At 48.5% G+C, this 22481-nt stretch overlaps 1 protein-coding gene across 3 annotated transcripts in view; it reads left to right on the forward strand.

Annotated features, from left to right (window-relative positions):
* NCMAP (non-compact myelin associated protein) overlaps window positions 1–22481 on the forward strand; it is a 41115-nt gene that overhangs the window by 13119 nt on the left and 5515 nt on the right. The window contains exons 3-5 of one of the 3 annotated variants that reach the window (XM_032624977.1): window positions 18540–18642; window positions 19008–19098; window positions 22352–22436. In XM_032624977.1, the coding sequence (XP_032480868.1) occupies window positions 19017–19098; window positions 22352–22436 (167 nt within the window). In that variant the 5' untranslated portion in view covers window positions 18540–18642; window positions 19008–19016. The remainder of the gene's footprint in view (window positions 1–18539; window positions 18643–19007; window positions 19099–22351; window positions 22437–22481) is intronic. The other 2 variants (XM_032624988.1, XM_032624973.1) reach the window with 2 other exon arrangements.

Below are 22481 nucleotides of genomic sequence, written 5' to 3' on the forward strand. Positions count from 1 at the left end.
GCCAAGCAGTATTTGAGGAACTAGGGATTCAAAGGGTGAATAAAAACTGACACATTGGGCTTCCCTGGTGGCGCAGTGGTTGAGAGTCCGCCTGCCGATGCAGGGGACACGGGTTCATGCCCCGGTCTGGGAAGATCCCACATGCCGCGGAGCGGCTGGGCCCGTGAGCCTTGGCCGCCGAGCCTGCGTGTCCAGAGCCTGTCTGTGCTCCGCGACGGGAGAGGCCACAACGGTGAGAGGCCCGCGTACCGCAAAAAAAAAAAAAAACAAAAAAAACCTGACACATCCCCTACACTCATGGGGCTCAGAGTCTGATATGGGACACAACCATTCATCAAATGGAAGGTGATAACTACAACCAGTGGTGACAGAGGGACACAGGGCTGTGAGAGTGCACAGCATGGGAATTTGAAGTGATGCTTGGGTTAAAGTATCAGAAGTGTCAATAAATGAGAAAAGAGTGCTCTGGCATATGCAAAGACCCTGTGGCAGCGATGGGACAGAGTGACAGAGGGCAGAGCTCAGACAGGGAGGAGACTGGAGGGGTCTGAAGGATCCAGATCCTGTACAGGGGACTTGCTGACCATCATAAGTTCTAGTCTGAAGTAGTCTTGAGGTTTTTAAAGATTGCTGGAGCTGCTGTGGAGAAGGGTTGCAGTGGCCCAGAGTAGAGGCAGCCTTGACCTGTTGGGAGGCTATTGCAGCATCCAGGTGAGAGAAGACAGAAGCCTGGACCTGAACGAGGATAGGGAGGATGAGAGAGGTTAGTAAGAAAATGTGTAAGACGTGAAGGTAAATCTGAAAGGGCTTGATGATGGGGGTGGAGGACTGGTGACAGGCGGTGACTTTAGGTTTCTGGCTTCAGAGGCTATGTGAGTGGCAGTGACATTTCCTGCAATGGGGAACACTGGAAGAGACCAGATTCTGTGAAGTGCTAGGGCATGACAAAGCCCAAGACACTGCCTGGGCCCTCAAGAGGGGGAAAGCAGACATATGATAACAACGACGATGGTGATAACAGTAGCTAATTGAGTGCAGGATTTGAACCGAGCAGTCTGGCTCCAGAGCCTCTGTTGTAACACCCTCTACTCTACAGCCATCATGCCATCATCTTTATTTTCTAAGTGCCTACTAGGTGCTAAGAACTGTGCTAGGCCCTGGGATGTCAGCTCTGAACAAGAAAAACAGTAGCCCTGCCTGGCCGAGCTCCCTGCTGGCTCAAGACGCACCAGCCCACAGAGGCAAATGCTGGCACGCTGACCTCCCAGTGGCCTCCCACCCTGCTCTCACAGAGCTTAGGATCTGGGGGTTAGATGGGTCACAAACAAGACAGTTTCAGCTGGTGGTTATTCTGTGAAGAAGGTTAAAGAGGGTAAGTGAGACAATTCCTGGGGTTGGGGGGAAAGGGATAATCTTAGAGTGGTGACATTTAAACTGACATGATAGTAAAATTGCATAATCACACAGTTAATAGTTCAGAACCCCAGCAGGGAGTAGGGGTGGGAGTGAACAAACTGTATGAGGTAGATTTTTTTTTTAATTGAAACTTTTGACATAAATGCTTGAAGTGTTTGATGGTTTGGGTTTTGAAGTATAAATAGGAGTTCACCAGGCAGACTGGGTTAGGAAGTCATTCTAGAGAGAAGCATGAATATGAGCAGAGGCAAGTAATGCTATGCGATATGTGTGTGTAGAACACAAGCTCTTTGGTATCTCTAAAGTATAGTTCATAAGCTCCATGTGGGCTCAGGCCTATATTGTTTCCTTTTTGTCTCCAGTGTTTAGCATGTAGCTTAAGATTAATGAATTTTTACTGAATGAATAAATGCATGAAGAAATGAACAAATGAATGAGCTAGTGTTGATAGGAGAGGCAGCAAAGAGAGAAGGACATAGTATAAATCAGTGTTGTTCAATATAAATGAGCCACATATGTAATTTTAAATGTTCTAGTAGCCACGTTAAAAAAGTAAATAGAAACTTACATTTTGATAATATATTTTATTTAACCTTGTATATCCCAATATTATCAAACATCTAATCAATATTTAAAGACTACTGAGGTATTTCACACTCTTTCATTTTGTGCTACGTCTCTGAGTTCCCGCAGGTATGTTACACATACAACACATCTCAATTCAGACCAGCCACATTTCAAGGACTCCATAGCCGCATGTGGCTACCATATTGGCGAGCACAGGTCTAAATGCTGCTGGGCGGTAAAAGGCCTGCTGAGGGGTTTGGACTTCATTCGCCTTAGCTGGTGAGAGACCACTGAAGGTCTAGGCAGAGGTCAGCACGGTCAGATTTGTTGCTAGAAACCTCTCTGGGGTAGCTGTGCAGCCGATAGGCTTTGAGACAGAGAGTCCCTTTCCATCCTCTCCACTCTGGCATGGAAAGGTCACACTCAGGGCACACTCCACTCCCCCTGGCTGTGGTGTGACTGGTGTGGAGACGGGCACCCTGTCCCCAGCTAAGAATCTCCCTCCTTTGGCAAACGTCAGAGCCCGAGGTCCCTGGCCCGCGAGCAGCTGCATCCTGCTCTGTGACTCTGAGCTTCTCTTTCCCAAGGCAGGCAGTGCTCCCTGAACAGCACGGCATCTGCTGTGGTTTGTAGCTAAACAGACATGGCTCTGGGCAGTTTGGAGAGAAAATGAAGTACCTGTTAGCGTGTTTTGCAGTAGCCCCGCCTGGCCAAGCGCCTTGCTGGCTCAAGACACACTGGCCTGTGGAGGCAAATGCTGGCACGCTGGCCCCTGCCCTTGCCCCTTTACAGCCCACCACCCCCCGGGGTACCCAGGTGCCCCTGGCACGCTCAGTCCCTGGCACACCCACTCCCTTCCCCACAACGCTCTCCTGCTCACTTTCGTATTTCCTTGGATCCTGGACTCACACTTGCCCTGCGTGTTCCGCACACCCTCAAAGCCTGCTTCATGTTCCCTCTGACTCTTCAAGGAGGCCGGGGTGGGTGATGGGAGGCCCCTGGTTGGGGAGGCAGAAGACTGGGTCCCAAGCCTGCTCTGGTAGCTCTGTGAGTGGGTGAGTTACTCGGCCTCTCTGAGCCTCAGTTTCCTTGGGTGTAAAGCGGAATGGGTGTGACGTGGGGTAAATGAGATTATGAACGTGAAGCCCCAAGCACAGGGCTAGACACAGAGGAGGTCCCAAAAGGGAGTGGTGGTGACCGTGAGTGGTAAGTGCCCATCGTCCCCCACCCCAGTTCCTTGAGAGCCAGGCCGGCTTACACACCCAGGGCCCCTGGATTCTCCCTGCCTCCACACCTGCCATGCTGCTGGGGCCCATCATCCTCGCGTGATAGGGCTCGGACTGCATTGACACTGGAAGATTTGGCAAAACTGGAGGACCGTGGGCTCAGCTCTGGGGTGGGAGGCATCAGTGATCCACGGGAGATTCTTCAGAGACGGCACTGGGGGCTCTGCCCAGGACAGGTCAGCACTGAGAAGACCCTGATCCAACATCAGGCCGACTTCTCCGCCGGGCACAGCAGACACAAGGCCCACAAGACGTTCAAGGGCCCCTGAAATGTTTTATTTTCTTTTAAAATCGGCGGGGGCGGGGAGGGGAATCCCATTTTAGGGCAGAAGAAAATGTTTCCATTTTTTTATCACATCAGAAAAAATAAACTGTTTAGAGCCCATGAAACTTTATTATGGTGAAAGCAGCCCTGTGGCCACACTGCAGCCCTGGCTAATTCTTCATTCATTCAAATGCATTTTTGGGGCAGGGTACGTCCCATCTGCTCTTTTTTGTTCCTTATGATCTTGTCTGGCTGCACACACATCTTTTTTTCCCTGAGATGAGGAAGATGAGGCTCATGGAGGGTAAATAAATTACCTATAACTTAGAGGTGACAGAGGTGTGATTTGAACCCAGGTCCACCTGAGTCCAAACTCGTTTCTTCCCTAGGCCACGCTATTTGCAGGTTCATCATCTGATTTGATTTACAGCATAAGGACAGGATAACCAGCTTTTTTTTTTTGCCTCACTGCGCGGCTTATGGGATTTTAGTTCCCTGACCAGGGATTGAACCCGTACCCTCGGCAGTGAAAGCATGGAGTCCTAACCACTGGACCACCGGGGAATTCCCAGCCCCATTTTAAAGCTGAGGAGACTGAGGCCTGGAGGAGAAGGGAGCATCTTGTTCACGAGTCCCTTCCTCCCAGTCAGTGAGGGTGGGGAACCAGCCCCTCCTTCTGAACCCTCCCTACTGCCTCTGCCCTGTCCAAAGCCCTTCCTGTGCCCCACACACACTGTCCCCACCCTCTGCCCTCCCTGTGGCCACGCCCCGGGCGGCCACCCTGCACACGTGTCTCCCCTGCCCTTCTTTCCCACCTTCCGCCTTTTGGCCGGTTTCCCAGCCCTTAGAGGGGCTGCTCAGGTCTGCACAGCATCCACATCCCGCCTCCTAGCAAAGCTGGGGGCTGGCGCTGCCACCTGAGAGGGAGGGAGGAGAGAGAGCGCGAAGGTTTAGATGAAACCGTGGGTCTCCCAGACAAACGCCCCTCTGTATCTCGGGGCCTGTTGTGACTGGCTGTGGGCCAGCTCTCCCCACGGGCAGCTTGAATGGCCGGGATTGTTCCCCCGCCTCCTGTCCTGTCTGCCGCCCAGCGCCTGCCGCCCAGCGCCTGCCAGGCCCCAGCTTGGGCAGGAAAGGGGAGGGCTGTTCCTTCTGGAATGGAAGGTGTAGGAGGCAGGCGAGCCTTGGGGAGGGTGAGGGGCCACGTCCTGAACCAAACTGGGAGGCGGGAGAGTCACACAACAGAAGGAGCGTGAGAGGGAGGTCACCGATCCCCGCCGTGCACTTTGCAAGAGAGCAAGCTGAAGTCCAGACAGAAAAGTGACTTGCCCAAGGTCACACGGCAAGCAAGTAACAGAGGTAAGACTCGAACCCTGGGCTCCTAACTTCCAGCCCAGGGTTCTTGCCGCCCCCTACATCAGACCTCCCTCTCAGGGTTTGGGTGGTGACCCTGCTGAACAGGTGATGTAATGAGCTCCATAGCCCGGGACACCAAGACTCAAAGAAAGAACGTCACGTGATAAAAGCTTACACAGAACTAGGCTCCCTCGAATTCTGTAGTGAAGTGCAGGTGCTCCAGACAGAGTTTACATCCTTAACTCGCTCATTACAAAGACCTTGAGGTTAACCAAGTCCTTGGAAAAGGAGGAGGGAGAGGCCGAGAATCAAAGTGAGGCCCCTGAAAGGTCAGCGTTAGGGGTAAACTCAGATGATTGGATTTTGTAGGACGGCATTTGCCTGGGTTCTTTAAAAAAAATAATAATAAGGAGTTAGCCAGGGGCACTGGGGGTCAGGGCACCTGGTTCCGAGGAGACTTGGTTTTTTCCCTGCACTCCCACCCCCAATTTTTTTTCTTCCAGAGGTTCACAGTGGCCTGTCCATGGTGTATACAACTCAGGTACATCTCTATGTTCTTGCTTTCATAGGTGGCAACGAGAAGTAACTCAGAAACCTCAGTTGGTGTGTTTTAGAAACTTAGTGCAGTTACCAAGCAGGGTGGTTGAGGGCAAAGCTGAGGGGGAAACGCAGGGCCCGGTGGTACCTCTTCGTGCTCACGGGCCAGAGTCCCTTCGGGTTGTCTTTGGTTCTTGCTGTTGTTATTACTGATCTTGTCTTGAATGAATCAGAAAGGAGTTCTGGAAAACGTACCAAATGAACTACCAATGAACCTTCCCGTCTGTGTGCCCTGGGCATCCCCGCCGGCCCTCAGCTTCCCCGTTTGTAAGGAGAAGGTATTGGACTCAGCAGTTTTCAGTCTGGCTTCCACCAAATCCTCTGATCACAGGAGTTGCCTCCTAGGGCCATCGCAGAGGGTGTGTGGAGTGAAAGAGAAATTGTCGGGGGAGGAGTAGAAGGGAGCAGCTTAGCTCCTTAAACCTTTTGGAGGAGCTGAGTTTTCCATCATAAGTTCATCCCCCAAACTCTCCAACGGAAGCGTAGATCTCCTTTCACTCTGGACAGACACATAGAAAGTCTACCAGTTTCACTTTTTCCTGGCTGGCAGAATCCCCCTGCACCTCCCTCCTCCCCCTAGTTGGACTGGCTACCCCCAGGCTGCTGCGGGGCGCCGCCCTGGGCACTCCTCGATCCCTGGGTCCCTTGAGCTTCTCATGTTCCTTCGCTCCTCCACGTTAGTGGGGCACGTCCTCCAGGAGCATCCCAGGAAAAGGTGCATGGGGTGGCGTGGATTTTTTGTGAAGCTTCCTATGTCCCAAAATGTAGTTCTTCTACCCTTACTCTCGATATTTAGTTTGGCTTCTGTCCACTTCTAGGCTGGAGGTATTTTCCCTCAGAACTTTGGAGAGTTATCTCAGAGCTTCCCTGCTGCTGCTATCAAATCCACTGCTGTTCTGGTTTCATCTGAGTGTTCATCCTTTTATTGGTATTTGACCTTTTTTTTTTTATTATCTATAGATGTGTGTGGGATATTCTCTTTAGGCCCTGTGTTCTGAAAGGTCATGATGATGAGTCCCACTCATCTTTTTTATTCATTTTTCTGGGGAATCCGTGAGTCTTCTCATTCTAAAAATTCATATCCTTCATTTCCAGGAAATTTCCAGGTATTCTTTGATAATTTCCTCCCCTTGATTTTTTCTGCTTAATCACTTACTCCTGGAGTAATTTGTTTTTGCCCCTTTTCTCTCCCAATCTTTATTTGTTCCACTTTATGAGACATTTCTTCAACTATCTTCCAATAATTCTATTGAATTTTTAAATTTATTTGATCACATTTTAAATATCCTAACACTCTTTCTTGTTCTTGGAATATTCTTTTCTTATAGCATTCTGTTCTTGTTTTATTAATGTAGTATCTCATCTCTCTGAGGATGTCGAAGTTTTCTTCTGCCCTTTGAAGGGCCCTTCTGCCCTTCTGTCTCTATTTGCTTTAAACGCCTCCCTCTGTTCATATGTTTGCTGTCTGTTCATTGTGTTTGAGGCTTGTACCCTCAGAGGTCTGTTGACCCTTAGCTATCTGTTCCTATTTAAGACTAAGCCACTAGAAACTCGTTGAATAAAAAAAGTTCAGGGGAAGCTCTGGGTGTGGGGGCCGGCTTATCAGCTAGTGGCCTCCCCATTGGCTGATTGGCAGGAACCTGGTCATTTCATTGGAGGATCGTGTAACATCAATCAGTATCTGTCAGTCTGTTCTCTTTAGCTGGTCAGTCTCCCAAGAGCCTCTAATTTCCTGCCTGGAGGTTAAGCCCAGTGGCCCAGGGGGTTAAAGGGGCTAGATGAGCCCCACAATGCAGGACTTTACCTCAACGCCATTTTTCAGCCAGAGTTTAACCACCACCTTCCTTTTCCTTAAGTCTCAAAGTCAAATGTGCCTATGAATCACCTGGGAATCTGGCTAAATAAAAGGCACATTCCCATTCAGCAGGTCTGAATGGAGCCTGAGATTCTGCCTTCCGAGCAGGGTCGGAGGGTTGCCAGCGCTGCTGATCCAAGGACCGCACTTTGGATGGTCAGCGTCTAGAGCCCTGCCATCCAGTGGAACTTTACGCAGTGGTGGACACGTGCTAGACCCACACTGGTCAATACAGGAGCCACAAGCCCCAGCGGATGTTAGCGCTTGAAATGTGGCTAGCGCGACTGAGGCACTGAGCTTTTAATTTCATTTAATTTTCCTTAATTTCATTTAAATTTAGTTGGCCAGAGGTTTGAGCCTCGGCCTTTGCCAGGCTGCCAAGTCACACTCAGCCATCAGCTTTTCCAGCATTCGAACATTGACTGGCCTCTCTCCAATGTGGTTGTCGTCTCTCCTTTCTCTTTGGCCTTATGGATCCATACGTCTGAATTCGTTTACTGTCATTCATGGGGGATTTCAGAAGGAAGCAGAGATGAAGACTTGTGTTCCATCTGCTCTTTTGGACCAGAATTCCCTCCTGCATTTTTAATTTTTATTTTATTTTTAAAATAAATTTATTTATTTTTGGGTGTGTTGGGTCTTCATTTCTGGGCGAGGGCTTTCTCCAGTTGCGGCGAGCGGGGGCTACTCTTCATTGCGGTGCGTGGGCCTCTCACTGTCGCGGCCTCTCTTGTTGAGGAGCACAGGCTCCAGACGCGCAGGCTCAGTAGTTGTGGCTCATGGGCCTAGTTGCTCCGCGGCATGTGGGATCTTCCCAGACCAGGGCTCAAACCCATGTCCCCTGCATTGGCAGGCAGATTCTCAACCACTGTGCCACCAGGGAAGCCCCCTCCTGCATTTTTTAAAAGACAAAAATAGATCCCACACTTTGTTTCTCCCAGGATGAAGCAAACCAGAGTTTGTCCTTCTTACCTGTCATCTTCCTCTGGGCCCAGAGAAACCATCTCTGAGTCACTGCAGAGCCTGAGAGCTGCTGGAGGAGGTAGAAGTCTCTGCCTGTCTCGGGGGAGAGCGCTGCTCACCCACTCGGTGTGGTTTCTCTATTCTGTAAAGGGAGGGGTGGGCTCATGGAGGGGCCAGGCAGGCAAAGGACATCCTTGCAAACCAGAGCTGGGCAGGGAGTGGACTTATAAAACTAAAGACATTCTAAGCCCTTGGCAGGGAGGAGATTTGTCTGTTCAGGCAGGACAGGGCAGGGGAGGCAGGAGTGGATTAAGTACAAACCTTGGGGTCTGACAGATTAGAGTCTGAATCCTATATATTAGCTCCCTCAGCAGGGAGGAGATTTGGACAGGAAAAATTGAGAATGGTCACCATTTAATTGTGCGAATAAATCCCACTGATGGGACCGAATCCTGGCAGGCAAGGGCTGGAGTAGGGTGGTCCTTCAGGACAGGATGAACAGCAGATGTATTCGTAGTTAGTTTGGAAGTAGGTGCTGAGACATGTGAAATCAGCTTGTGCAGCAGGGATGGAATCAGGCCTGCCCCGTTGCCTCCTGAGCCCACGGCCCACACCCCTACCTAGCTGGCCCAGTGTCTTCAGGACCCCTTCTCTGCTCCTCTTACAGCACCAGCACCTCTCACGTACTACCTCCTGATGTGTGCTCGTGACCACCACACCCTGAACGTGTCTGGTCAACCTCCGCATTCCCCACAGCACCTGGCCTGTGGGATGTGTCTGTTCAGGCAGGGCAGGGGAAGCGGGTATGGTTTGAATACAAACCTTGGGGTCCAACAGATAAGAGTCTGAATTCTATATATGAGGCAGAGTAATGCCCCCTCAAAGATAGGCACATCCTAACCCCCCAAACCTGTGCCTATGTTACCTTGCGTGGCGAAAGGGACTTTGCAGATGTGGTTAAGTTAAGGATTTTGAGATGGGGGATTATCCTGAGTTACCTGGGTGGGTCCAGTGTAATCACAATGGTCCTTATAGGAGGGAGGCTGGAGAATCAGAGAGAGAGAAAGAGATGTGAGGTTGGGAGCAGAGGTCAGAGAGAGAGATAAGAAGATGCTACAATGGGGACTTCCCTGGTGGCCCAGTGGTAAAGAATCCACGTTCCAATGCAGGGGACACAGGTTTGATCCCTGGTTGGGGAGCTAAGATCCCACATGCCGTGGGGCAACTAAGCCCGCGCGCCACAACTACTGAGCTCACGCCCCGCAACGAGAGAGTCCACGTGCCGCAAACTACAGAGCCCACATGCCCTGGAGCCCACGCGCCACAGCTAGAGAGAAGCCCATGCACCTCAACAAAGATCCTGTGTGCCACAACTAAGACCCGATGTAGCCAAAAAAATAATAAAAGAAATAATAATAATAAAGAGGGAGGTAGGGGCCACAGGCCAGGGAATGCAGGTGGCACACAGAAGGTAGAAAAGGCAAGGAGACAGGGTCTTCTCTAGAGCCTTGAATGGAGCATGGCCCTGCCAACGTTTTGAGTTTCGCCCAGTGAGTGTGATTTTAGGCTTTGGACCTCTAAACTATAAGAAAATAAATTTGTGTTATTTTAAGCTGTAATTTGTTACAGCAGCCATAGGAGACGAATGCATCCTAGCTCTGCCATACATTAGTACTGGGACCTTGGATGAGTTACTTAACTTTTCTGAGCCTCACGCCTTTTTTATCTGGAAAATAGAGAAAAGGTACGTGAGAAAATATGTATGAAGTACTTAGCACGGTAACTGACACACAGTAAGCATTTGCTAAATGGGAGCTGCTTTGTTTGTGGGCATCATAATTGCCATCATCCTTTCTGTTATTGGTTGCCTACCCACACATGTTAAGTACAGGCTGGACATTTTCCTGTTTGTCTAGACCTTTATGGAGAGAAAGGATAGGAAGCTGTTATGAGACAGGCCCATAACTCAACTCCAGTAGTTCTCAACCAGGGGCAACTTTGCCTCCAAGAAGACATTTGGAAACATCTGGAGACATTTTTGGTTGTTGTAAGTGGGGGATGCTACTGGCATCTGGTGGGTAGAGGCCAAGGACGCTGCTAAACATCCTGCAATGTACAAGATACCTCCACAACAAAGAACTATCTGGCCCAAATGTAAACAGTGCCAAACTTGAGAAACCCTTCCATTCTCTGAGGTTTTATGGTAACTCTTGGGCTCAAAATCACAACATGTAGTAAAAATAGTGAGTAGGGCCCTGCTGCAGCAGGGCTGCTGACCCTCGGAGTGCCCCCAGGAAAATTGTTGACCTCCTGGAAGATTTGGCAGCCACCACAGTTTGGAGGTAGATCTGAATTTGAGAGTCAGCGTCTCCATTCATTTGCTGTAAGACTTTGGGCAAGTCAGTTAACCTCTCTGAGCCTCCATTTCTTTTCTTTTTCTTTTTTTTTTTTTTTTTTTTGCGATACGCGGTCCTCTCACTGTTGTGGCCTCTCCCGTTGCGGAGCACAGGCTCCGGACATGCAGGCTCAGTGGCCATGGCTTACAGGCCTAGCTTCTCCGCGGCATGTGGGATCTTCCCCGACCGGGGCACGAACCCGTGTCCCCTGCATCGGCAGGCGGACTCTCAACCACTGCGCCACCAGGGAAGCGCTGAGCCTCCCTCCACCCAGCAAAGGAGATAAAAGACCCGCCTTGTCGTATTGGTTAAATGAGAACATATGAATGCACAGCGCCTGAGTCTTCATTAGCGTCCCCTTAAATGTTAGTTTCCTTTCCTTCCTGATCAGAATGTCGGGGTGGAATTATTTTCCTCTGACATATTCACTTAGGGGCAGAAACTCTTTAATCTTGTGCCTATTTCCCTTGGGGACAGTGGGACACCTGAAGATTTATGTAGGAACTCAGGTGTAGTTTGAGGACTGCGTGGCTGGGCCCTTGGCTTGAGCCCAAAGACTGAGGGGCAAATGGAAGGCATGGGTCACGTTCCAGCTCTCGGTCAGTCTCAACCAGGATACCCACTGGTCTCTTCCTCCCACTGACTCCTGGCACGGCCTGTGCCACCCTATTGGCACTAGGTATAAATCTGCCTTGTGACAAGTTTCATCTGGTATTTCTATTTATAACTCTTCGTCCGTGAAACTTATCAGACTTTCAGGTCTTGGGCTGGAAGCTCCTTGAGACACCTTTCTTTACAATGTGGGCCACAAAAATAAGAATCAAAGGATGTTCAAGCCAGAAATTGACAGATGGGTAAATAAGACTTAGTAGATGTGGTGGGCCTGGAACCCCAACTTCCAGAGCCACGGGCCACTGCCTTTTCCATAGGACTTCAATCTGATGTTGATCAGCCACCTCTCTGATCAGGCTGGACCAGGCGTGAGGGGGGATGAGCCCCACTAAATACTGATGGAAGGAAAGATTCTTTTTAATTTTTTTTTTTTAATTTTTGACTGCGTTGGGTCTTGGTTGCTGCTCGTGGGCTTTCTCTATTTGTGGTGAGCGGGGGCTACTCTTCGTTGTGGTGCGCGGGCTTCTCATTGCAGTGGCTTCTCTTGTTGCGGAGCACGAGCTCTAGGCGCGTGAGCTTCAGTAGTTGTGGCATGCGAGCTCAGTAGTTGTGGCTTGCGGGCTCTAGAGCACAGGCTCAGTAGTGGTGCACAGGCTCAGCTGCTCCGCGGCATGTGGGATTTTCCCCGGACCAGGGCTCGAACCTGCATCCCCTGCATTGGCAGGCGGATTCCCAACCACTGCACTACCAGGGAAGTCTCAGCAAAGATTCTTAAAGGAAATAATTCCGTTTCTCATCCTCTTTGTCTGAGCTCTAGGTACATGATCCCCATGGCCCGTCTTTGAATCGTCTCAGAGCTGTGTACATGGTGGGCGCTGGTTGAATGAATGACAGGGAAAATGAACAGAACAAGTGGGAGGATGAATACGTGCACAGTGGGTGGGTGGGTGCGTGAGTGGATGGGAGGATGGAAAAGTAGATGGATGAAGGGAACAAGAAATGGTCTTACTAATTTCCGGGAACCAACCACGAGGAACATGTATTCAGTACGTAATCGTGTCTGGCCCCAAGTTCAAGATGACATTATGCCAACTCAGACCCCACCTTTGGAAGCTGGGACACACAATGGGACAGAGCGAAGCACACGCAGGGTAGATGGAGTGGGGGGAGATGATGTGGAACCCAACAGGAATGGAGGGTGTAGGAGGGGCCAGTTAAGATTCAGGCAGACTGGGGTTACTATGTAGTCAACAGAGCATTTGGAGGTTCCTAGGGGTCCCGTGTGCAATGCTGCTGCCATGTCAAAACCCCTCTGTGGAGTTCTTCTCGGCCTGTTCTAGTCTCACCTGCCTTCCAGCCTGAACTGTACACACGTCTCCCAATATCCCCCAAGCAGGTAGCTACAAAGAAAGATGAGATCTTGGGAGAAACTGGTTCTTGAGGTAAGCTATGAATGGCTGGTCCACGCAATAGAACCACAAGTTGGAAAGGCCCTTAGAGATCATCTCCAAACTGGGCCATTTTACAGGTGGGAAAACCAAGGTCCAGGGAGGGGAGATGACTTTCCAAAGTTGTATGGCAAAGAGTAACAAAGGGGACCCAGGTGTCCTGATTCTCACCCCAAGTTATGAGTTCATTATTGCTCTTTTGCTGCACCCAGCAGCCCCTGTGCCCTACCAGTCCCATTAGGATTTTTGCCTCCCTGGGGGTGGTTTCACTATTTCCTCTGTCCCTACCCTCAGCAGAAATGAAGGAGAAGGTCAAACCTCTGGAAGTTCTGAGGTATCCCTCCTCAGATCCCCTCCTTTGGACATCAGCCTTCATGGCCTGGCTCCTTGACCTCCCTGTTCATACTTGAGCTTGAGCAAATGCAGCAAACACTTGGCCAGGTGGAGAACTGGGGTCTCCACGAAGAGGAGAAAGAACACAGACTGGGGACAGGAAGGAAAGGAGAAGAGAGGCTGGGATGGACATTCACCCGTCACCCACCATCCAGCAGGCACTGTGCTGGACAGTTATAACATCTCATTTATTCCCATAACCCAGCAAGATAGGGAGTGTCATTCCTGCTTTATAAATGAGAACACTGAAGCCTAGAGAAGTGGCTTGGCTTGGAGAGCCGGTCAGCAGGGAGCCCAAGAATAAAACCCAGGGCTACCTGACCCCGAAGCCCTTGCTGGGTCCTGAGTTCCTAGACAACATGCTCTGTCACAGACCGTCAAGAGTTCTCAGGAGCCACCCAGCAGGAGCTGGAGTTTCTCTCCTGAGGGCCCAATCAACAAGGTCACGGCTAACAGGGATCAATGCAAAGTCCTGCCCTTAAGTTCAAAAAGACAGCTGCGGACGAGTGTAATGGAGTCCTGGTTACTGGACCGCAGCTCATCATAATACCGTCACCGTGCGTAATGCGGCCGTTATTGCCTTCTAGTTCCATAGCACTTTGAGTGTAGGAAGCCCTTGTACTTACCGATCTTAGGGCTTTGACCGTAAACAAGCACAAGAATAAGTCAGAAAGAGGCTTGCGGGGGTCCCAGCAGGGTCTGGGTGGAGCAGGGTCTGTGGCTGCCTGTAAAGCTAATGGGCTATTTGTCTGCATTAATCCATTGCAATATCAATAGGTTTTGTGTGCAGCCACTGTGCTGAATATATCACGTTTTATCTCATTTAATTCTCACACAACCCTATGAAGTTTGTAATTCCTGTTTTACAGATCAGAAAACTAAGAAGTGAAGAAAGCTGACGGAGGTCACACAGCTAGTAAATAGTAGAATTCAGGCTCAGGTCTGATAATTGTCAAGAAAAATGTCATTCTGGAGAGTTCAGGCCCCCTCTGGAGTCATGTATCCAGTTTGGGGTGTTATATTTAAGGAAGACATTGACATACAGAGAAACAAGGAACCCATCCATGAGGGAGACTATCACCCTAAAGATTGTTTGAAGGAGCTGAGAATATTTATCCCGGAGAAGAAAATCATCAGAGAACATACAGTTGCTGTTTTCAAGGGCAGAAAGCTCCTCCACTTAGAAACAGGTTGGGTTCACGGGACATTTGCCAACGATTTGTTGGTTAAGTCCGAAAGGACATACTATAGCCAACTGCTATTGCCACCTACTGGTGGGAGGTAAAATTGATGTGCTGATTTCAGCTACCGTAACTGTACCATTCATAGAACTTAACTTTTCATACATAGAAAGGCTTTTAAGCATGATCATTGTCATGTGTAAGAAGTAGCAGATTACCTTTGTGGGAAGAGAATTAGGACGAATGGGTTAAAATCACAAGGGGAGAGCTTTTGGTTCCAAAATGAAAGTTAATTTTCTGATAATGAACACATAATTATCAAGGGACTGCTTGGGAGTAGTGAGGTTCTTGTCTGTGGGAGAAACCAAGTCATGCTGAATCTCCCATCTCTCAGGTGAATGGGAGAAATCGATCCCAATGTTTTGGTGGGTCCCAGGCATTCATGGCTTACCTATTCTGAGCTATAGTTGGACGTTTGGGTAGGGGTCTGCCAGGGTTGATAGCATCCGGGCTGTCTTATCCAGGGAGGAACTTTTAGGCTAGGCCAGAGAGAAGGAGGGTACCGCAGGGGCAGAGCAGAAGGGGGAAATATTTTGGACAGGTGGGGTCTCGCAACATTTATCCTCCAGTTATGGCCCTTACACGTAACCAAGGAACAGTCAGAGAGGGGTGGTTCAGTGAGGTTCATGATCCTCCATCACTTCCCAAACTGACCTTCCACACGGGGCCATTTGTAAACAACCCAAGGAAAAAGTTTCTTATAGATTCTGCAAATGAGATTAAGGCTCGGCTGGAGACAGAGGTTCAAAGTATAGGCAAGGTCAGGGACCAGTCAGGTAGGACCAGTCTGGGTCAGGGTTAGATCAAGGGCTCTGGCTCTCTGTGCCACAGCCTGTGAGGTCTTTCTCATCAAAGCCCTACACTGATTTGGTCCCCAGATTCACTGGGAGGCAGTCCAGTGAGAGTTTATGGAGAAGGGGCTGTGAAATCAGACAGACCCTAGCTTGAATCCTAGCATGGCTACATATTAGCCTTGTGAGCTTAGATTGATTTCTTCTCTGATCTGAGTCTCAGTTTCCTCATCTGTAGAGTGGGCACAGTGACTGCACCCTCCTAATCAGAAAGGTATGAGGATTAAATGAGACCTCCCACATAAATCACTGAATGCAGTGCCTGGGGCACATAGTATATTATTATTATTATTATTAATTATTAAATTAACCTCTGTCAGTAAAAACTAGCTTCGCCCTCCCTGTATGCTCCCCCATTTTCTGTGGCCATGGATCCCGGTCATGGGCACATTTGATACTGAAATCCCCTGCTGGATCTCACTTGGTTAACAAGAATTGCAGAGGCCCCACACATGAAAACACCCACATCCTTGGCCATCAACGCTCCACCACCCTCCCTCCCACCTTCTCTGATGTGGCAGGAACAGAGACGTAATTAAAGCCCTCGGTCCTTAGATGGGGCACGATATGCTCTGGGATTACTCACTGTTCTCTCAGAAAGAAGAGTAGCCGGGCCCATCTGAAAAGGAGTCACACCTGGAACTTGGCACCCAGGAGGTCACCCTGAAGGACCTGCAGAGGAGCCTGTGTCCTGGTGGCCTTAGGCGGCTCCATTACTGGTCGGTATGTGTCTGTGAGTGCATGTGTGCAGGTTCCTGTAGTGACTGTTCATTCCCCAACTCCCCACCGAGGTGTACCAGGGGCAGGTGGTGTAGAGGGAAGGATATAGTCTTTGAAGTTTGCAGAACCAAGTTCATATGCCAAGCCTGCAGCCTCCAGGCTGTATGAGCATGGAAAGTCTCAGGGTCCTCATTTGAAACGAGGGGAGCGGAAAACCTACTTTACATGGCATTTGCTAATTAAATCAGAGGATGGATAAAAATATCTGGCACAAGGTCTTGGTATGTGGCAGACACTCGGATGGTGGCTTCCGTCATCTTTGTGCATGTTGGTTTAACGGGGGATGTGTCCATGGTAGGGTTTAGTTTATCTAGTGATTATGCCATGTCTCTCTCCTTAAATGACCTTTGACCAATGGCCACCTATTTGCCTCTTCTTTCTGTTTTTATTTTTGTTTTTCTCTCTTTTTTGTGTTTAAAAGGAATTGTGAGAAAGCGTTACTGGTGAGTGTCCTCAGCTTGATGTTAGTGGGGATAGAAGCAGAGCGTCTGGGCAAATGCTGAGATGGGGAGTGTGTATATGTGTGTGTTGAGGGAGGGGTTCAGCCACCTCTCCTTAGGAGCAGGAGTCGGGGTCGGGGGCTGGGGAAGAATTTTATTCCATGTTCGCAAATTGGTCCATACCTATTTTTTTAAAAAATAAATTTATTTATTTATTTTTGGCCGCATTGGGTCTTCATTGCTGCATGCGGGCTTTTCTCTAGTTGTGGCGAGCGGGGGCTACTCTTTGTTGCGGTGCACAGGCTTCTCATTGAGGTGTCTTCTCTTGTTGCAGAGCGCGGGCTCTAGGCGCACGGGCTTCAGTAGTTGTGGCGTGTGGACTCAGTAGTTGTGGTACACGGGCTTAGTTGCTCCACGGCATGTGGAATCTTCCCAGACCAGGGCTCGAACCCGTGTCCCCTGCATTGGCAGGTGGATTCTTAACCACTGAGCCACGAGGGAAGCCTGGTCCATACCTATTTTTATAGAAAGAATTTTTTTTCTGTTTTGAGCTCCTGTCTCTAATTAGTTCAGCAAGTATTCACTGATACCCACTAAAATCCTGAGGGCTATCTACCATTTACTGAGCACTTAAAAGCACTTTCCATACTTAACCTTGATCCCTCATTTCCCTTGGGAAAAGCTACCTCATTTTACAAACAGCAACCCCAGCTGGGAGAGGTTCAGCCACTCACTCAAGTCCTTCCACTGGCAAAGGTGAGGAGAGCCAGACAGGAGTGAAAAGAACCAGAAACAGTCTCTACCTCAAGGACCTGACAATGAACGTGGAAAGGTGACTGCCAGACACAGCAACTGAGACACAAGCTGTGGTGGTGCTTCTTTGCAGGGCACTGCTATGGGAGGATGGAGGGTAGCATCGCTAATTCTTTCTGGCGGGAAGTCTTCCTGAAGGTGACTGGGCTGAGTCTGGAAGGTTCTGTTCCTTTTGGAGGGGGAGCGGGCAATGGAGCATGGCCAGCAACCCAGTTCTGTTTAAGGTAGTCAGGAGACAGGAAGCCCAGCCAGGCTGAAAGGTTGAAAGGTTGGCCGGCATGGGGACATCAGAGTCACAGACACGTCCTTCAGGAAGCCTGAGTTGTGAAAGTCCTGAGGATTGGGTTTTTGGGAGGAGGGGACAGACAGAGCTGGGGGTGGAGCAGTAGTTTAGGCAGGATCTCAAGACTTAAAGGAGGGCAGAGAAAGTAAAGGCAGAGCCTATCCTGTGGATCAACAGGGCCTGGCCACACAGGGTCATTCTGAGGCTGAGGCCCTTGTTGGGAGGGTTGGCAGGGGAACAGGTCATAGCCACCAGAGCCCCCAGCCTGGCTGCAGATGACCTGACCCCGCTTGGAGGGGTGCTGACCCCTGTTTCCATCATACGCTGGCAGAGTTGGGGGACCTGGGAGGCCAAAGCCTGGGGCCGCAGCCCAGAGACAGCAAAGACCAGGAACGACGGGGGAGGATGGAGTGGCCCGTTGTCCCAGCAATTGGGCAGAGGTTGGTAGGAGGAACCAGGAGGCTGAAATGGAGGGTGGAAACAGCCAGTGAAGGGCTTTCACTGCCAGATATAGAAGTGTGGGTACCGGGGAGATGATTGTTTTTTGAGCCCGAGAATGCTATGGTCAAACCTCCTGTCTCTCTCACTCTCACCAGAATGTGAGCTTCCGGAGGCAAGGAGTTTGCCTTTGGGCCAAGCTCCACGTCTTCGTAGCTGTGTGACTTTGGTCGATTCACTCAACCACTCTGAGCCTCATTTTCTCAGCAGCAAAACGTGATGATTGAGAGCATTAAGTGAGCTGACAGATGGCATTTGTGAAGACAGCCTTGTGCATGGGAGATGCTCTCTTCCCACTGAGGGCTTTGCGTAACCACACCTGTGTTCTCTCTCCTCCACCCCCATCCCCAGACCACACTCATCCTTCAAGACCCATTCAAATTGATCTCCTTCTTGAAACCCGATGGCTCATGTCACTGACTGCTTAATAATCAAGTAACCATAATTTTTTTCATTTGCTTTTATTCTTTCCTCCTTAGATGTAAAGCTTTTGAAAGCAGGAACACAAGTTCAAGCACGGTTGTGGGGTGGCCAAAGCCCCACTAGCGTGGGAAGTAGACGCCCAGCGTTCAGTTCTTCTAGGTAAACTTGGGGCTCCACATGGCACTGGGGGCTTCAGTTTCATCAGTCAAATGGCAACGATAACCTCCCTCACAGTTTCCAGAAGATCAATTTAGACATTCTATGTGAAACATAGTTAGGAGGAGTTGAATAAATATTGTTGAATAAATAGTAACTGCTCTGAAAAATGAAGTTCTTTACAAATGTCAGACCTTATTTTTAATTCCCCATAGTGTATAGTAAAAGGCCTTATCTTTAATTGCTGCTAAGAGAAACTGCATGCTTAAATATTTTCTCCCGTCACCCAGATGAAGACCAAAAGAGGCGTCATACCGGGGTTACAAAGATTACTCTGGTTTTAAATGATATCTCATCTTCCTTCTCAGCAGGTCGAGATGACCACAGCTACCCCTTTGGGGAGTACCACCTTCTTCTCATTGAACATGACCACCAGAGGAGAAGACTTTCTGTACAAGAGTAAGGTCAACTTAGCTTGGCGGCCAGGGGAGCGAGGGCGGGACAGGTGTTGTGGTCAGCTCCTGGTGTCGAGGTCAAGAGCGTGGGCCCTGGAGACACGCTGCCTGGGTCTCAGTCTCCGTGATATACCACTTGCCAACTACGTGACCCTGAGCACATGACTTCACTGCTCTGGGCCTGATTTCCTCATCTATAAGATGGGAATATTAACAATGCTGCCACATAGGTAGGTGTGAAAGCTAGAAGGGATAATCCATGTAAAAAACATAGAATAGCCTCTGTGCGTATGAAACATACTAAGTACCTAATGAGTATTATTATTATTATTACTATTACTATTATTTTCATTAGGGAGTTTTGGGGCTTAGAAGGCGATGGAAATTTGTATCTCTTGTAAGATGGCCCTACACGAGTCACCTTAAAATGCAGCTACTTTCGTCCTAGTTTTGCAAAGCAAAAACATCCCATCAATTTACCAAGGAGTAAATGAATGTAGGTAGGAAGAGTTAGTCCTGGGGAGACATTTGCCAAGAACAAGGGGTCCCTAGAAGGAAAAATTTGAGGACCATTCTTCAGAAAACCAACTGGCTGTATTAGGTGAAATTTGGGTCCATTTCAGTCATCTCAGGTGACTTGGTTCATGCCTCCATGAACGGAACAGGCCTCCCGACACACATGGAGCAGTGATGAGCAGTGTTAAACAGCTACAGGCTGGGGTACTCGCAGGAAGCTGGGTTAATGGCAGGATGTGGCTCTTCTATGGAGACCCAGAGAGGGTCGCTCTTGGGACAGGGGCCCACATGTTAGCCTGCTCTTGCTGGGTGGGGAGGCCTACAGAGGCCTGCTGAGAGATGTCTCAAAACAGTTCTGAAGTGAAATGCAGGGTAGATAGAATCACTGTCAGCAAGATGGGAATAATACGTTTTTGTTTAACTAAAAGTCATGGCTCTCAACTAGGCAGTTTTGCCCCCTAAATAAGGTTGCCAGATTTAGCAAATAAAAGTACAGGATACCAATTAAATTTGAATTTAAGATAAACAATTTGGCTTCCCTGGTGGCGCAGTGGTTGGGAGTCCGCCTGCCGATGCAGGGGACACGGGTTCGTGCCCCAGTCCCGGAAGATCCCACATGCCGCAGAGCGGCTGGGCCCGTGAGCCATGGCCGCTGAGCCTGCGCGTCCGGAGCCTGTGCTCCGCAATGGGAGAGGCCACAACAGTGAGAGGCTGCGTACCGCAAAAAAAAAAAAAAAAGATAAACAATTAATAGATTTTTAGTATAAGGATATACCATGCAATATTTTGAAATTATTCATTGTTTATCAGGTATTCTAATTTAATGGGTATCCTGTATTTTATCTGGCAACCCTACCACCAGGAGACACTTGACAATGTCTGAAGACATTTTTGCTTGTCACAACTGGGAGTGTGGGAGGAGAAGTGCTACTGGTATCTAGTGAGTACAGGCCAGGGATCCTGGTAAATACCCTGCAAGGCACAGGACAGTCCCCACAACAGAGAACTATCCAGCCGAGGTTGAAAAACCCACTGGACTCCCCAGGAAGGAAAGAAAAACAAGTAACTCCATGATGGATTCCCCACCCCCTCCCTTTTTCCCTCTGTCCTTCTTCCTATGAATAAATGCACAGTCGTTGTTGTTTTTTAAGTAAACTTTTTATAAAAGCATTACATATGTTCGAAAAAGTGCCCAAATGATAAGTGCACAGCTGGACGAATTTTCACAAAGTGCACACAGCTGTGTAGCCAGCCCCCCAGATGAAGAATCAGGCCACCATCAGTGTTTCAGAAGTTCTGGTGCCCTTTGCAATCACTATCCCCCACCCACTCAAGGGAACCCACTGTTCTGACTTCTACCACCATAGATTAATTCTACCTTGGTTTTGAACTTTGTATTCGTGGAATCATACCACGAATGATTTGTTCAATGTTATGTCTGTATGCACATATTTAATGGTTGCAGCATAATGTATATGTATGTATATGTGGATGTGTATATAATGTCATATTCTATATTCCACACTTTTCTATCATCGAAAGTGTACCATAGTCTTCATAATTATTATTTTAATTACAGTATATTTCATGGATAAGTGTGCTATACCTTATTAAACCCTTCCCATATTTAGAATATCAATAATGTAATAAACATTTTTTTTTTTTGTAATAAACATTTTCATTCATATAGCTTTTTCTGTATTTGGGATTATTCCCTATGATCAATTCCCCAGAATCAAATAGATCGGTTTAAAGTATGAAGCTTTTTTATGATTCTTGATGTTTTCTATATCAATTCTGGCAAGGCTGTTGATCTTGAACCTAATATTAGAATTTGACTTTGGGACTGGGAGCTGATACTGAAATTAGAATCTGAGATATTAAGCTACAAGGACATTCATCATAGCCATGTTTTTAATAGTGTAAAATTGAATGCAACATAAATATCCTCAATAAAGAATTGGTAAACAAATTATGGCACAGGCAAACAGTGGAGTACTATACAGCCTTCAAGAGTCATGAAGAAAACTGTGTACTTACATAGCAAAAGGATCAGGGTATTTTGTTGTAAAATGGTCTATGGAATATGGTTCCATTTTTATCGAGTGCATATTTTTCCATATTTATGAATATTTTCTTAAGATGGATTTTCAGATATAGGATTAATAAATTATTCTAAAAGATGATAGATAAATATGCATGTATGCAAAAACGTGATCACATTGGTGAATGTATACGTATGTAGACTATCAGCGGCTCTTGGGGTAATGAGGTCTTCATCTTCCCCTCCTCTTTGGCTTGTATGTATATTTTCAAAATTATCTACACAGGGCACAGGGCTATTGTTGTTGCCCATGTGTGTCCTGTAGGAAAAAAAAAAATTATCTACAAAAACCACATATTACTTTTATATCATCTGAAAGAAGGAAGGATGTTTTATTTCACAAAAGAAGTTCAAAGCTATCTTGGGGATGATAAGAGCAGGACTTAGCCTAAGGCAGGATTTTGGCAGGGCAGGTGCTGAGGATATGGCCCTCCAAGTCCCATCGGAGGTAGAGGTACACTGCCACTCTAGATGTGACTCTGTCCTGGGGTCAGCAGTGAGTATGCCAGGATTTCACGTTCTCTCCTCTCCTTGACCCAGTGAGGGTGCCAGGTGTTGTGTCTTCCTCCCAGCCTCCGAATCCTTCCTTGCATTTCAGTTTGCACGTTAGCCATCTCCACTCCTCTCTTCCTCGTAGGTTCTGGAGCCATCGTTGCTGCCATTGTGGTGGTTGTCATCATCATCTTCACCGTGGTTCTGATCTTGCTGAAGATGTACAACAGGTATGGGATGCCCTGGGCTTTGGAACTGTCTGGTCCCTTCAGTGA

Source organism: Phocoena sinus, chromosome 1 (assembly GCF_008692025.1).
Source record: "Phocoena sinus isolate mPhoSin1 chromosome 1, mPhoSin1.pri, whole genome shotgun sequence".
In the NCBI taxonomy this organism is placed as follows: domain Eukaryota; kingdom Metazoa; phylum Chordata; class Mammalia; order Artiodactyla; family Phocoenidae; genus Phocoena; species Phocoena sinus.